Source organism: Botryllus schlosseri, chromosome 6 (assembly GCF_051294905.1).
Source record: "Botryllus schlosseri isolate E-star chromosome 6, Bs_hap1, whole genome shotgun sequence".
Classification (NCBI taxonomy): domain Eukaryota; kingdom Metazoa; phylum Chordata; class Ascidiacea; order Stolidobranchia; family Styelidae; genus Botryllus; species Botryllus schlosseri.
Window position 1 is genome coordinate 2458895 of NC_137241.1, and position 14608 is coordinate 2473502.

The window sequence follows — 14608 nt, forward strand, 5'->3', positions numbered from 1 at the left end:
TTCACACCGGTATATCCAGTGGCGGCTCGTGACAATATCGTGTGGTGGGGCAAGGGCTGCGAGCGACTTTTATCAACATGACGTCACAATGGCGTTTTCCAACGTAAAAAAGTAACTTTATGATGGTCACATGAATTTCCCGACAACAGTGATTTTAACGTAGGTGCCGCGAGAGGTTTGCCGGTGAGCCGTGACTTGAAGTGTGGTAACAAATGTTTTATTCATTTATTTTTAATCAAAGGATTATTTTACAAAATGTACGTGAACTAAGAATCGTCCCTATGCCACGAATCAAGTATCAGGTCATCCTTAGTAGCATGCGTTTTGATTTCATGGTAGAGTTATAGATTACGCAAATCGATAGACCCTAAAATCCGACCGTCACCCCAAATTCGAAATCCGGATCCAGTCCGGCCAGGTAAAAAAAAAACATTGAAATCCTGCTCCGGCTCCTGAACCGGACTGTGGCCATCTCTGGTTACGACCAGGTGATAATAGGCAACCAAAGCGGAGGCACCCGGCGTACGATTGGATCAATAGACTGGACAACTTCTAGACCTCTCGTTTTCGCTCTAAAGGCAACTGCGTAAACTACGTACGGAATAAAGATTCAATACGATTCATGTTCGCACTTGACTTGACCTGACTAATTCCAATGACTAGAACTCGAGAGATTGCGTAAGCCTAACTGGAAAGGTCAACGAGTTCGGACACATACGCAATTGTTATCTCATAGATTGGGCCTGTCATATTGAATCCAGAACATCAATTTGAATGGTCTTTGAAGAACTAAGGACAGCAGCCTCGGAACTTCGGTCTCGGAACAACGTAGGACATTTTGGCCTTGAAACTGGAGACTGTGACACAACACATACGGCTTACTGTCTATAAGTCTGCTGCGAAATCGCCGTTGGAAAATATATTAATTAATCAATAAATACATGAATAAAAGCCGTAACTTAGTATACTGTTACAAGAAATCATCGAGAAGTAGCATACGCAATCTCATAACCCATTCCGGTATGGTACACTGTCAAAATCAATGCAAACAGACGAACACCGAACTTTGAGTAAAATAGATCGAGGAATAGGCTGATCGAATGATTAGCAGTTAGCCGACATCGAAAATGAAATAGCTATCGCAATTGACAGGGGATTGTAAGCAAATGGTTTGAAGGCCACAATTTCACAGTGAAATGGACATTGGCGAACATAAAATTATGTGAATATTTGAATGCAAACCGAGAATCTTGGTTAGCTGTTTCATGCGATCATCGAGATATACCATTGGAAATATCATCACCGATCTCGTTATGGAACGCAGACTATAGATTAGCACAGACCGACACCGGCTTTTGCGTGAGATCCGCAATGACGTAGGTAGGCTAAGTATCAGATCAGCGCGCATCTCTACCATACTCGACCTCGAAAACGAAATAACTGCCTCAATCATTGAGTGTCAACTTTAAGACTTGGCACCGCGTTCGATACTAAAATCAAGACATACCGTGTGAAAGCTCATGACAGATCTAGGTATGGAACATCGTTAAAATCAATAGAGACCAATAACGGCTTTTGCGTAAATTTGTTGGCGATAAATGAAGAGTCAGCTCTTACTCGACTTTGGAAACGAAATTACCACCCACATAGTTCAGTGACAAACTTAAAACTTGTTACAGCGGTCGATACTAACACTTACCGTGCCAAATGTCATGACCGATCTCGGTATAGAACATCGTCAAAATCAATGGAGACCAATACCGGCTTTTGAGTAAAATCTGTTTGCTGTACTATGTACATGATAGATCAGCACACACTGAACTTCGGAAACGGAATTACTACCATTATCTTTAAGTAGCAAGCCTGAAACTTGGAGCAGTGTTAAATACTACCTTCACGACATATCATACCAAGTTTCAAGAATTATCATGGTGCGAAACACCGTCAAAATCGACCTATACCAGCAAAGGTCGACTCAACGCATATTACGGTAACCGAGTTCAGATATGGATACGATTGTTACATCACACCTTAAGACTAGCAACAGACGAAATACCAACAGCGTGGTTGCTTGACTATTCTTCGCAATTACAATGAAATTTCGGTATCGGCCGTTTGAGACTCGAGTCATATCAGTTGAAAAGCCATTACCCCTTGCAGTGAGCAAGAACTACTCAAATACTTCGTAGTTCTGACAGCACACAATACGCTTGCTGGGGATTCTGCCGACAGCTAAATTAGTCCATCACTGGTCAACAAATTTTTTTTTGTTTCTTGTTGCATGAGATTTTTTAACTGATTCTACACAATTTTAGGATGCTGATTTCAAATCTGCAATCAGTTTCTTTATGCATGCTCTAGTTTTCATGCAATCGACAATTTAATTTTTTTTCGTTTGTGGCACATATTTAGTGCATAAATCTGATCTGCATCGAACACTTTTTATCTATCCAGCCCATTTTCTTTTTGTATACATCATCTGAACCATTGTGAACATTTGCTAGTCATTGCTGACTGACTTGCACATGGTGGAGGAGTATTTTTGCAGGCCTGCTTGCTCAGCAGCATGTTTTACTGCTACTCAGGTTTTCAAAGTTAGGCTATTTGTGTGTGCGTTGTCTGTACTATGGTACAGTACCAGTGTTTCAGATAGAAGCTTTCAGCTCTTTTAAATTGTAGCCTACTGCTGTTAAAGGGCATTTGAAGAAGTTAGGCAACTTGATTATAGTGAGGTATTGCGAATAGATGCTGTAGCAAGATAGTGTAATGGTTATGCGTCCGGCTTCTCGAGCGGTAGGTCGTGGGTTCGATTCCCGGCCGGGTCATACCAAAGACTCGAAAAATGGTATCCGCAGCTATCCTGCTAGGCGCTCAGCAATCACGGATAGCATGGAGGAGAAAAAAAACGGGGGGCAGACTAGATGACCTCATGGGGCCGTATCGCAACTCCGTCGTCAAAGCATCTCGATGGTGCAGGCGAAAAAGAATATCATATCTCTCTCTCTCTCTCTCTATAAGCTCTATTTTACACTCGTCTGCTGGTAGCCTTAATTAGAACCATGGTTTTTTATTCTTTTTGGTTGTGTTAAGCACATAGATATCACCAGACTTTCTTTCGATTCTGAACTTTTTTCAGATTTGGTCATGGCTTCTTCTAGTAGATTTAAATGCAAAAATAAACCTGATTCATTTTGTTATATCTGTGGCGTGTACACGCTTTCTCGTCAAAGACGAAATATAACATCGTTCGTGAAGCGTGCCTACAGAGCTTACTTTGGCATTCATCTTGGCGATCAAGATAAAAAATGGTCTCCACATGTTGCGTGCCATAACTGCGAAGAAATGCTCAGAGACTGGACAAAAGGAAAGCGGAAGAGTCTGCCATTTGGCATTCCAATGGTGTGGCGTGAACCCCAAGATCACACGACTGACTGTTACTTTTGCATGGTAAATACAAAAGGTGTTGGCAGGAAGAGCCGACAAATGCTTTCTTATCCAAGTATACCATCAGCTATACGACCTGTTCCGCACTCTGATAGATTCCCCCCTCCAGTCTTTAGTGGTTTTACATTTTCTGAAGATGAGGAAACTGAATCGCAAAGGGAAGAGGTTATGGAAATGGAGTATAAAAGAACAGATACAGGATCTGAATCTGAACACTCTTCTTGTGAAACCAGAGTAGCTGTTCAGCAGTTTAATCAATCAGAACTGAATGAGTTAGTACGTGATTTGGATTTGTCCAAGCAAGCAGCTGAGCTCTTAGCCTCCAGACTCAAGGAAAAACAGGTTCTGGATCAATCTGTAAAGGTATCCTTTTTTCGAAAAAGAGAAGAACTCTTTCTTCCCTATTTTGCAGAGGAAAATAAGCTGGTATTTTGCAACGATATACCTGGTCTTCTCGGACAATTGGGTATATCTCCTCGTATGATCCAGGAGAATGGCGATTGTTTTTGGACAGTTCCAAGCGCAGCCTCAAGTGTGTCCTTTTACACAATGGAAATGTTTATGGAGCTGTTCCAGTTGATCACTCCACTGTCTTGAAGGAACGGCATGATGACATTAAAACTGTTATGGGTTTGCTCAGATATCATGAGCACAACTGGATAATTTGTGTTGACCTCAAAATGGTTAGTTTTCTGCTCGGTCAGCAAAAAGGATACACTAAATTTCCATGCTATCTATGCATGTGGGACAGCAGAGCACGTGAAAAACATTGGACACAGAAGGAGTGGCCCTTACGTGAAACATTTCAAGCTGGCATGCCTAATGTAACACACAATCCAATCGTAAGCAGAGACAAAATTGTTTTTCCGCCCCTGCACATCAAACTAGGTCTCATGACACAGTTTGTTAAAGCTCTAAATCCTGACAATGAATCCTTTCGTCATCTTCTTGATACTTTCCCTGCTTTGTCATATGATAAAATTAAAGCAGGAGTGTTTAATGGACCACAGATACGTACACTTATTCGTGACCAAAACTTCATTCAGAAAATGAATGTCAAGGAGAAAGCTGCATGGCTATCTTTTGTAGATGTTATAAAGAATTTTCTTGACAACAGAAAGGCTCCAAATTATGAAACACTTGTATCCAAGATGCTCTCAGGGTTTCGTGATTTAGGATGCAACATGAGCATAAAAGTACATTTTCTGTACAGCCACCTGGACAAATTCCCTGAAAACCTTGTGGCTGTCAGTGATGAACAGGGAGAGCGTTTCCACCAGGATCTCATGACAGTGGAAGAACGCTACCAAGGTCGGTGGGATCGACATATGATGGCGGATTATTGTTGGGGCATCAAACGTGACTGTCCTCAAAAAGCGTACAAACGCAGAAGTTATAAGAGGAAATTTTTTCCGGAGTTGTAGAATAATTGAATTTTTTGCATCTTTTCATCGATAGCTTTGAGTTTATACTGTGGATTGTCATCATTCTTTTCAATGTCATTTTGCAACAAAAACTCGCTTATTACATGTATTTTACCAGCAAAAATGTTCTTTGTTAGATTTTTTCAAACATTTGGTGCCTAATTGTCTGTAAATACAATTGCTAGTGGTAACACAATAATTTCTGGAAACCTATTATTGTTTTGAGGTTGGTTATTCGACTGTAAGCAAGAACGTCACTTGACAAATCATGTAATTTTTCAGAAAATTTGAATTTAGTAAAAATAAAATAAAAAATCTCGATTTGCAAAAAATCTAGACCTTGCAGAAAAAAACTAAGGTCAGATTCGGATTTAGCGCCCCCAAATTAGGTAAGAACAAGTGTTGGTAGAAATGCAACAAAATTTTTGTTGACCAGTGAATGGCAGGATCGATATTGTTTTGTAACAATAAAGGACTTTTCCAGTACAGCTGAATAAATAGACGTACGACGCTAAATTGCCCTGACTGCATCGAATTTACATTTTTTCTGCGTATTTAGGTGCTTTATTTATAATTTGTTTCAACACTACGTAGCAGTTGACTTCTAAACCCCCAATCGCCCATTTCATGCGGCCAGCGCCCCCTTCATGCTCGCGAACACTCCCAGAGGCGCTGGTGCCCACTTTGGGAACCACTGATTCGGAGTAGCCTATCTCATACCCTATATTTATTAATTTTAGAAAACTTGTGTATAAATAAAACTTTTGTTAAAATTAAGTGCAATTTTCTCACGATTTTGGTGAAAAACAACTTGCCCAGTGAAAACCAATGTTGTTTTTACCATGATACCGATGTTCCCTATATATAACCCGAAAAGATATTCTCCCTGGTTCACAAGTAGGGTTGCATTTAAAACAAACAAGTTTGAAACAAGGACCGTTTAACAAAAATGTTTAAAACAGGTTTTTTACTGTCTTACTTTTTGTTTGTTAGCCATGACGTTGCGAATATTTAATTGTGACGTCACAGTGGCTTGAAATTGGCCATAGAAAATATAGGGTAAACATTGCTCTTTCGACGAAAAGGACTTCGATCACTGTCATAAACATGCTAAAAATATCTTTTACCAGGACTACATCGTTATGCAAGCAGAATTTCTACGGTCGGCGGTCATCATCGTCAGAACGCCCATTCCGCGCCAATGATCGATATCCACGTGCAAAAACTGTTAAACCAACGTCGATTGCGAGGGTTCCAGCCTCCCCACAACGTGCACGTCGACTATTTTGGGTGCAAATCGTCCGTGCGCTCATACTACGTGGTTTTTCGGCTGTATTTACATAATTATGGCATATTTTGACGTTTGAAAGAAAACAATGTGTTTTAAAACACCGTTTGTTTCTAATGCGACCCTAAATTCAAGTGACACTGCGATTGTAGGATCGCGGATAGAAATATCCAACGGTTACAGGTCCGTATTAACCGGCATTCCCGCCCTAGATCCGTATCGAAATCCCAACAAAACATTCCGATGACTTTTTGAATACAATCAGACCATGGTTCCAATTCCATCCATTTGTAATCACTTGGTTGGTGTCCCAACCACGTAGGCATTCTACCCAGTAATGAGCGGACAGGTTCTCTATTTTGAGAAGCGGTTTATATTTGAAAGCTTTTCAATGTTGCATGTGTTCGTTCGTTACCACTTGTAGTCAATGTTGGTTTCGACCGGGGATTGTGCTAGGGCGGATAGGATACTGATTTTATTTCTTACTTTGTTTCGAATAGCTGTAACTTTTGGTTTTGAGATCTTCGGATATTTGTAAGTAGCGATGAGGTTTGAATGAAAATCATAATGTTTATATCTTGATAAGCAAACACGGACAGTGGATAACTTGTGGTAGGACGGGTGGCAATTTAACAGTTGCAAACAAATTTAAGTTACATAACCCTAAGCATATAGGTTTTGTAAAGGTTACGTCCTAACTTCTTCTCGGGTCCAAATTTAATTCTGAGATGATATTCTTCTCTGATTTGGATTAAGTTTCGAAACTTCTGAAAGTAGATTTGGTCGAGGAATCGCATACGAAATATGAAAGGTGGCTACGTCCAGAATTACCAGATCTGCCTTCGTGAGTAACGCAAAATGACACTATAAATCAGTGGTCGGGAACCTTTTTCGTCTAAAGAGCCATGTTGGCCCTATATTTACCATTTTAACTCTCAAAGAGCCATACATGTCATGCCAATTGCTACGTCACAATAGAAAATTCGTGACTTCATGGTAGTACTGATTCGAATTCACTACATGGGATTCGTCGTGGGCGCAATATTTTCTCTGTAAAAACTCGTAGGCTAATTCTCCTGTGATTCATCGTAAATAGATCACAATTTATATTAACTTGTATTAATACAGTATAAATATAACACTGATTCCGAAAATCTAAATATTGATCGACTTCTCAATTCTCAAAGTATTCGGCGGTATTATAAATGTTGCATTTCACGCCTATGTTTTAACAGCAGTACTAGAAAGCTTCTTACCAATGAAGAACGTGGACAGCGAAGCGTTGTTTGTAATTTGGATTTGTAATTGGAATGTCATTTCGAAGGCAGTTCATTTCTCGGCATAGATCAGGAATACAATGTGTATTTTAAAACTAGATTGCCATATAGGCGTCCTTATGTCTGCTATTCTCTATGATCGATCAACGTATGGTGCAATCGAGGATTACGCAGCGCGCGCGATGTCGGGTCCATCGAATTCGCGAGGGATATTGTTCACTGGCGCTACAGCAACTCAAATTTGAGGATTTTGTAAAGGAGTCCGAGACCTTAACCCTCGATACGCCACTGTCTTGACCTCTCAAATACATATTTATGCAGCCATGAGAACAATTATTATGGCTGTTATGAAAATTTACTAACAAGTTGTTTCAATATCGATAAAATTCAGTACAAAATTAAAAAAGAAGCCAAAGAGCCATATATAAATCGCGAGCCATAGGTTCCCGACCACTGCTATAAATAGATGCAATTTTGGAATATTCAGTCACCGTGATACAGTTGATACGACCATTTCACTGATAAAATTGATGCAAACATACAACAAAAGTACTCTATTTTTCGAACAGCCAAAATCGCAAAAAGTAAGTTCTTTGGTCCCTGAACTGAAGACACCCGAAACGGTGTTTTGACTATATAATGATATTTCAGGATTCCGCAGCTGGTGCAGAGTTTATTGGTTACTTATCATTAGATGTCGCAGATTGAAGTCCCTCGTGATTTTCATGAAGACGGTAAATACATGTTCGAAGGTATAGCCTACATTCCGTTACCCGTACAAGAGTGTCGTAGCGGTTGTCATAACTGTTCTTTATACAAACGTATTCCGCGGCTTTCGGTATTTTGATCTTGCTGTTTACCAGGGTTGTAACCAAGTCACATGGTTCCGAGTCACGAGTCAATCATACTTTAGTGGTTTTGACTCGAGTCGAGTCATTTTCAATTCATCACAGACTCGAGTCCGAGTCCAAGTCACCGTTTAAAAGGTCAAGTCCGAGTCATGGTGTTATGACTCGAGTCGAGTCCAAGTCACAGTATTGAAGTCATGTTCAACTCATGTTTTCAATCCTGCTTGGGTGATATCGAATTCCTTGTTTGCGAAACATGCTAATTTTGTCCCTATCAGAGTCTTGGCACGTGTTTATTTAGGCAGATAACGTACAGGTCCTGACCTCATTTACCGATGCTAAATATAACTCTACTAATCTTAGAACTTAAAATCAAATATCTCTCTTGTCAGTCTGATACATCACCAATACAAGCATTCAGTTTTTATTATGAGCACATCGACGATAGCTCACGAGTAGCTGATAGAGAACCAACGAATTCACGTCTACATACTATCTGATAGAGAACCAACAAAATCACGTTAGAGAACCAACAAAATCACGTCAAGATACTAGTTGATAGAGAATCAATAGATGCATGTTTATGTAGAGGTATTTACAACAGGCCAGCATGCTGTAAAAGCGTGCATGCAACTATGTGCATTGTGCAGTGACAACAGAACAGAAACCTTTTGATTATACTAAAGGTTTTCCCAATTGCATTAAAGACTACATCGCAGTTACAGCATTGGATAAATAATTGTACAATGGGGCTGTTCAAAAACATTTTTTTCAAATTTTCCGGCTACTTCTTAAAATTGCTAGATTGCCTAAAAAACCAAATTTGGCTCAATTCCAACCAGTAGAAAGCAATGCTATGAAAGAAAATTTTAGACTAATTACAAATAGAGATTTTAGAATTTTACCGGCATCGCATGATATTGTTACATTGTGTAAAAATATGATTCATAGCAAATTTGACTCAATTCCAACTAGAAAAAGTGAAGTTATTAGAGTACAATGTTTTGGATATGAAAAAATAGTCGGCTTACTACCATTTAATCATATTATATGAAAGAATTTCTCACTAAAATACTCCATTTATTTTCAAATCCAAAATATTCTCCTCTCACATCATTGATTCCACTTTTTTCAAATTAAGCCAGATTCAGTGTTCCTTTTATGCAACATAACAATTTTATCAAGTAACCACCTAGTAAAATAAAAAAGAATTATAGCAGCATATTAGCAGCAATTATACTGCCATATTGTACAAACATCACACAACATTAGCCATTCATCATTATACTCACGTGCACAATGCACATACCTAACAAAACGTCAAATGGACGAGGGGCATTGTGTGTTTTCACAGACAGCAGATCAAATCAATGAGTTACACCTCAAAAATACTAATGTGGAAAAGAGATCCTCAGATATGTTAAAGCGGCATGGCCGTAGAATGAATCCACATCTACTGAATACACGTTCCACCAGTGCACTAGATGCAGGAATTGACAAGCATTTTTGAACCACACTGAAGAGCATTGAATACTCATTCTTTCTAGTCGCCCAAAAATGCAAAGAATCATCGCCTTCAAATATACACATGAGCTTATCAGTCTCTTAACCATCTGAGTCATTTCATTGGCTCTAATTAAACTTTGCTTCAATTGTTTGCTTGTATAATTGAAAAGTCTTGAGTACTTTAATTGCGGAGGATCTATTACCTCTTCATCACTGGACGATTTTGTACAATGCATTATTGCTACTATGTATCATTTTCTGTTGTTTTTGCGTTGGCATATCTGATATCAGACAAGTGCAACGAAAGCAGTCTTGACAAATAGCGATGTCGGCAGATTTCGTCGGATGCGCTGATCTAGCCATTACGATTCGCAAATTTCTTCATCTTCAAGTCATATAAAATAAGCCGAGTCAATGACTTGGGTCGAGTCATGCGTAATGACTCGAGTACAAGTCGAGTCAATCCAAATATTGACTCGAGTCGAGTCGAGTCATTTTCCCATTTCAAGAAAATGACTCGAGTCAAGTCGAGTCATAAAAAAAACGTGACTCGAGTCTGACTCGAGTCGAGTCATGACTCGAGTCATTACAACCCTGCTGTTTACTGTAAAACTTTCTCCCGATGCGCCGCCTTTGTGAAGATGCTTGCCACAAATCTAAGAAACAATTCCCTGACGCCGGAATGAATCTGCATATGATGTCACAAATTACCGCTATGGATGAATGCTTGCCCGCAGATCTCATAGCCAAGAATTTTGAGTCCGTATTAGGTTAGCATATGATGTTTGATGTTGATATTGAATGGAATCTCCGTTACCGTACATGACATCATTCTTGTTTCGCAGCTAAGTGTGAGAGATCAGATGTTTTTTGAAATATGCTTTATCACGAAAACTCTTCTTGCAAACATCACGTTTGCGTTCCTTCATGTCAGTATGAACTATCATGTGCCTTTTCATTTTAGAATTAAGTCCCTTCCCACCAATCTCGCAGACGAATGTCTTCATACCGATATGCGTCATCATAATATGGGTATGTAAGTGATGGTTGCGACGAAATTGTGAGTTGCATACATCGCATTTATATTCCTTCAGATAAAGATGCACTTTCCTGTGTCTTTTCTAAGTGGAATCGATTACAAATCCTCTTCCGTATGTAACCTGTAGCCTACATACGCATAACATGCCTACATTGCACATATTATTTTCTCGGTAATGTCCATTCTCGGTGGTGTCCGTTCTTGGTAATGTCCATTCTCTGGGGTGTCAATTCTCGGTGATATCTATTCTCTAAATTTTTTTTTAAATGAATGTAATATTCAATTGGATAATCTTTTCGATAATGCCGGTCTGTTTATCAATGTCATTCATTCAATGGAATTCATTATTACGTTTTTACTATAATTTCAATACTATCATCCTCCCTTGTCGTATCAAAGTTGAGTTCAGATGCGCCCTTGTTTACGAAAGTGGTCAGAAAAGAACTATGAATCATATTTAGGGCATCATTTCGACTGAATGCATCTCCGCAGAAATGACTACAAAATCACATATGGAAGATTCTCACTAATTCAAGAACCATGTTATCGGACGCCGAAATGAATCTCCATGTGATGCATTAAGTTACGGTGTTGGACGTATGCTTGACCACAGATCTCACAGCAAAACCGTTTGATACTGTAGTGGGATAGCATATGCATTTTCAAATCTGTTTTCAAGTGGAACTTCCGATCGCATATATGACATCGTTCTTGTTTAGCATCAGAGTGACGTATTTGATGTCTGTTCATACTCGATTTAGTACGAAAATCCTTTCCACATATATCACATTTATATTCCTTGATGTCAGTATGAATTGCCATGTGCTTTTTCATGTTAAAACTGAGAATAAATCCCTTCCCACAAATCTCGCATACAAATTTTTTCGCGCCCGAATGATCTTGCATGTGGGCATGTAAGCGTTCCTTACGACTGAATGCTTTGTTGCATACATCGCATTTGAAGTCTTTCACGCCAAGATGCACTTTCATGTGTATTTTCAAACCGGAACCGATTACGAATCCTCTTCCACATACCTCGCAAACAAAATCTTTTATACCTAAATGCATTTGCATGTGCAATCCCAGGGAGCCTTTCCGATCAAACCCTTTGCTGCATATCGTGCAATGATGTTTTTTGACGCCACTGTGTATTGACCAATGTAATTCCAGTCCGGCATTGGTACGGAATTTCTTCCCGCAGATCACGCAATCATGTTGCTTGACTTCGCTATGAATTTTCATATGATGTCTCACAGTAGCACGGAGAGCAAATACTTTGCCACATATCTCGCACGCAAATTTCCTAATCCCAGAATGCAATCGACGGTGCTTCTGTAAAGTTCTTTTTTCACGAAATGCCTTACTGCAAATATCGCAGCGATGCTGTTTGACGTCGCTGTGAATTGCCATGTGTGATTTTACATCGGACTTTCTGCGAAACTCCTTCCCGCAAACTTCACATCTATATTCCTTCAGTACAGTGTGCGTTACCATGTGTTTCTTCAATATAGCAATCGTAGTAAACGGTTTACCACAAATTTGACATACGAATGATTTTTTAACGTCGGCATGAACGCGCATGTGTATTCTTAGATTGGGTTTGTAGTAGAATTCCTTCTGGCATATCGTACATGGATGTAGTTTGTTGCCGCTGTGAATTACTGCATGTCTTTTAAAGTCACCTTTACAACGATACTCTTTTCCGCATACATCACATCGGTATTTTTTGATATCAGAATGCATTTTCATATGTTGTTTCATATTTTTACCACTTTTAAAGGCCTTGTCGCAGATCTGGCATACGAAGTTCTTTACAACTGAATGCGTCTGTAGGTGGCTCTTCAAACCATATTTGTTATTACATTCCTTATCGCATATCCAGCACGGATGTTTGATGTCGCTGTGATATAAAGAATGTCTTTTAAGTGAGGCGTTAGTGCGAAAATCCTTCCCGCAAATTTCACATCGATATTCTTTGCTGTCCGCATGGACTAACATATGTCGTTTCAAAACGCAATTGTAAGCAAATGCTTTCCCACAAATCTCGCAAACAACACTCTTGCCGGAATGAATTACCATATGACTTTGTAAATACTGTCTCAGACGAAACCCCTTCCCGCATATTCCACATATATGCTCTGGAACAGCCACATGAATCTCTAAGTGCATTTTCATCGCAGCATCGTCAGCAAATTCGTATCCGCTAATTTTGCAGGGATGGATTTTGCCGTCTTTGCGACAATGCGAAGGTTTGGAGAATTTACGTTTCACCGCCATATCCTCTCGACTGTTATTCGAAATCTGGTAATGATCACGATAAGCTATGTGTAGACTATCCCAACTATCACTAAATTATGGAAGTTATAAACAATGAAAAACACATCTTTATATTAGGCTGCAAACTAATCTGTACCGTGCTCACTGCTCATGCACAACAGCTGAAGAGTTCTGTGCTAGCATATGATATAATAAATCAGAATCAGACACGACTGTTGAACCACTCTCGATTCGGTAATCTCATTGCAACAGTGACGTGCGGTCAATGGAAGCAGGTGACGCAATGCCTCGCCTGTCGTCAGGGTGATCAAGAGCAAATTGTGAAAACCCTCAATTATTATTGATATAGTTCATCGATGTTCATGAATAACTAAACTTGAACATTTTTCACCCAACATTAATAATTTGCAAATTTATTATTCAACATTTCGGCGCGAAAGGAGAGGTGAGGCACAGGTGAGGCAAGGGCGGGTCGTGCCTCACCTGCGGCAATGCAATTCATGATATACAGCTCAGAATTCAAAAAAACTGGTATCAATCAAATGCTAAATCAAATCCACCTCATCCGCGTAAGCGCTGTCTTACAAAAAGCCTAGGAAGCGGGCCGTGCTACAAGTCGGCGGTTACGGAAAATAATGAACAATATCGGCCTGGTGTAAATGACCATAGTAGTCGACAAACACCATGAACATCACAAACAAACAAATGCTATTGTCGCATCGCCTCGTCGACTCATCGGACAGTCGCAGCACTATGATACGCGCTATCGATTTCGTAAACCGACACTCCGACAGTGTTGTATAGTAGCGACTACCAATGCGTAATGCAGAGCAAATACATTCCTTTACTCATGTCACTCTTATGTAGTTTCCACCCATATTGTCGTATGTGATAGCTATACTTACAAAGCCTGCGTTATCGCTGTCTGTTACTTTTCTTGTGTTTCCGACTGCAATAGTCATTTACACGAGGTCGATATTCTATATTATGGTTAGTGATTACATATCTGCCGACTTGTAGCACGGCCCAGCTTCCTGGCTTTTGTATGACACTGCTTACATGGAGCATATGACGAGGAGCAGTTTAAATATCCAACGTGTGTAAATTGCTAATGTGATAAGAAACAGGTCGTCAGCTCCATCAGCTAACCTTTTAAATTTAGGTATTTGCAAATCTTATGTTAGTGGAATCTGCATCCCCAATCATTATCCTCATCCTGAATTTGCACAACCTGGCTGATGTCTAACCATTTAAATTTATTATATCAAGTTTTGCTGATACAGGATGCAGAGAAAATGTTCTCACCTATACCAGCTTTCTCTTGCTGCTTTGTGCATATATATCAGGTAGCCTACCTCACGCGTGTCTGAGGTAAATGACGGGCTCAGTGCCTCACCAACCACGAACCTCACCGCACGTCACTGCATTGCAGTTTAATAAATCACTTTGTGGTGGTAGGTAACCAGGCATGAGGCTATCTTGATTCGTAATCCTAATCGATTAGA

General features: G+C 39.7%; 2 protein-coding genes across 2 annotated transcripts; one reads left to right on the forward strand and one right to left on the reverse strand.

The window, feature by feature from the left end:
• The first annotated feature begins 4032 nt into the window (after positions 1-4032).
• Positions 4033-4899, forward strand: LOC145440199 (uncharacterized). The gene has a single exon (XM_080317776.1). It carries the CDS (start codon positions 4071-4073, stop codon positions 4866-4868), a length of 798 nt encoding a protein of 265 aa, XP_080173902.1. The 5' UTR covers positions 4033-4070; the 3' UTR covers positions 4869-4899.
• A 4712-nt stretch (positions 4900-9611) lies between these two features.
• LOC145440196 (uncharacterized) lies at positions 9612-13804 on the reverse strand. Its single transcript, XM_080317772.1, has one exon. It carries the CDS (start codon positions 13101-13103, stop codon positions 11370-11372), a length of 1734 nt encoding a protein of 577 aa, XP_080173898.1. The 5' UTR covers positions 13104-13804; the 3' UTR covers positions 9612-11369.
• Positions 13805-14608: the final 804 nt, after the last annotated feature.

Coding starts and splice junctions, on each gene's coding strand:
- LOC145440199 (XM_080317776.1), top strand. CDS start 4,071: ATGGGTTTGCTCAGATATCATGAGCACAACTGGATAATTTGTGTTGAC.
- LOC145440196 (XM_080317772.1), bottom strand. CDS start 13,103: ATGGCGGTGAAACGTAAATTCTCCAAACCTTCGCATTGTCGCAAAGAC.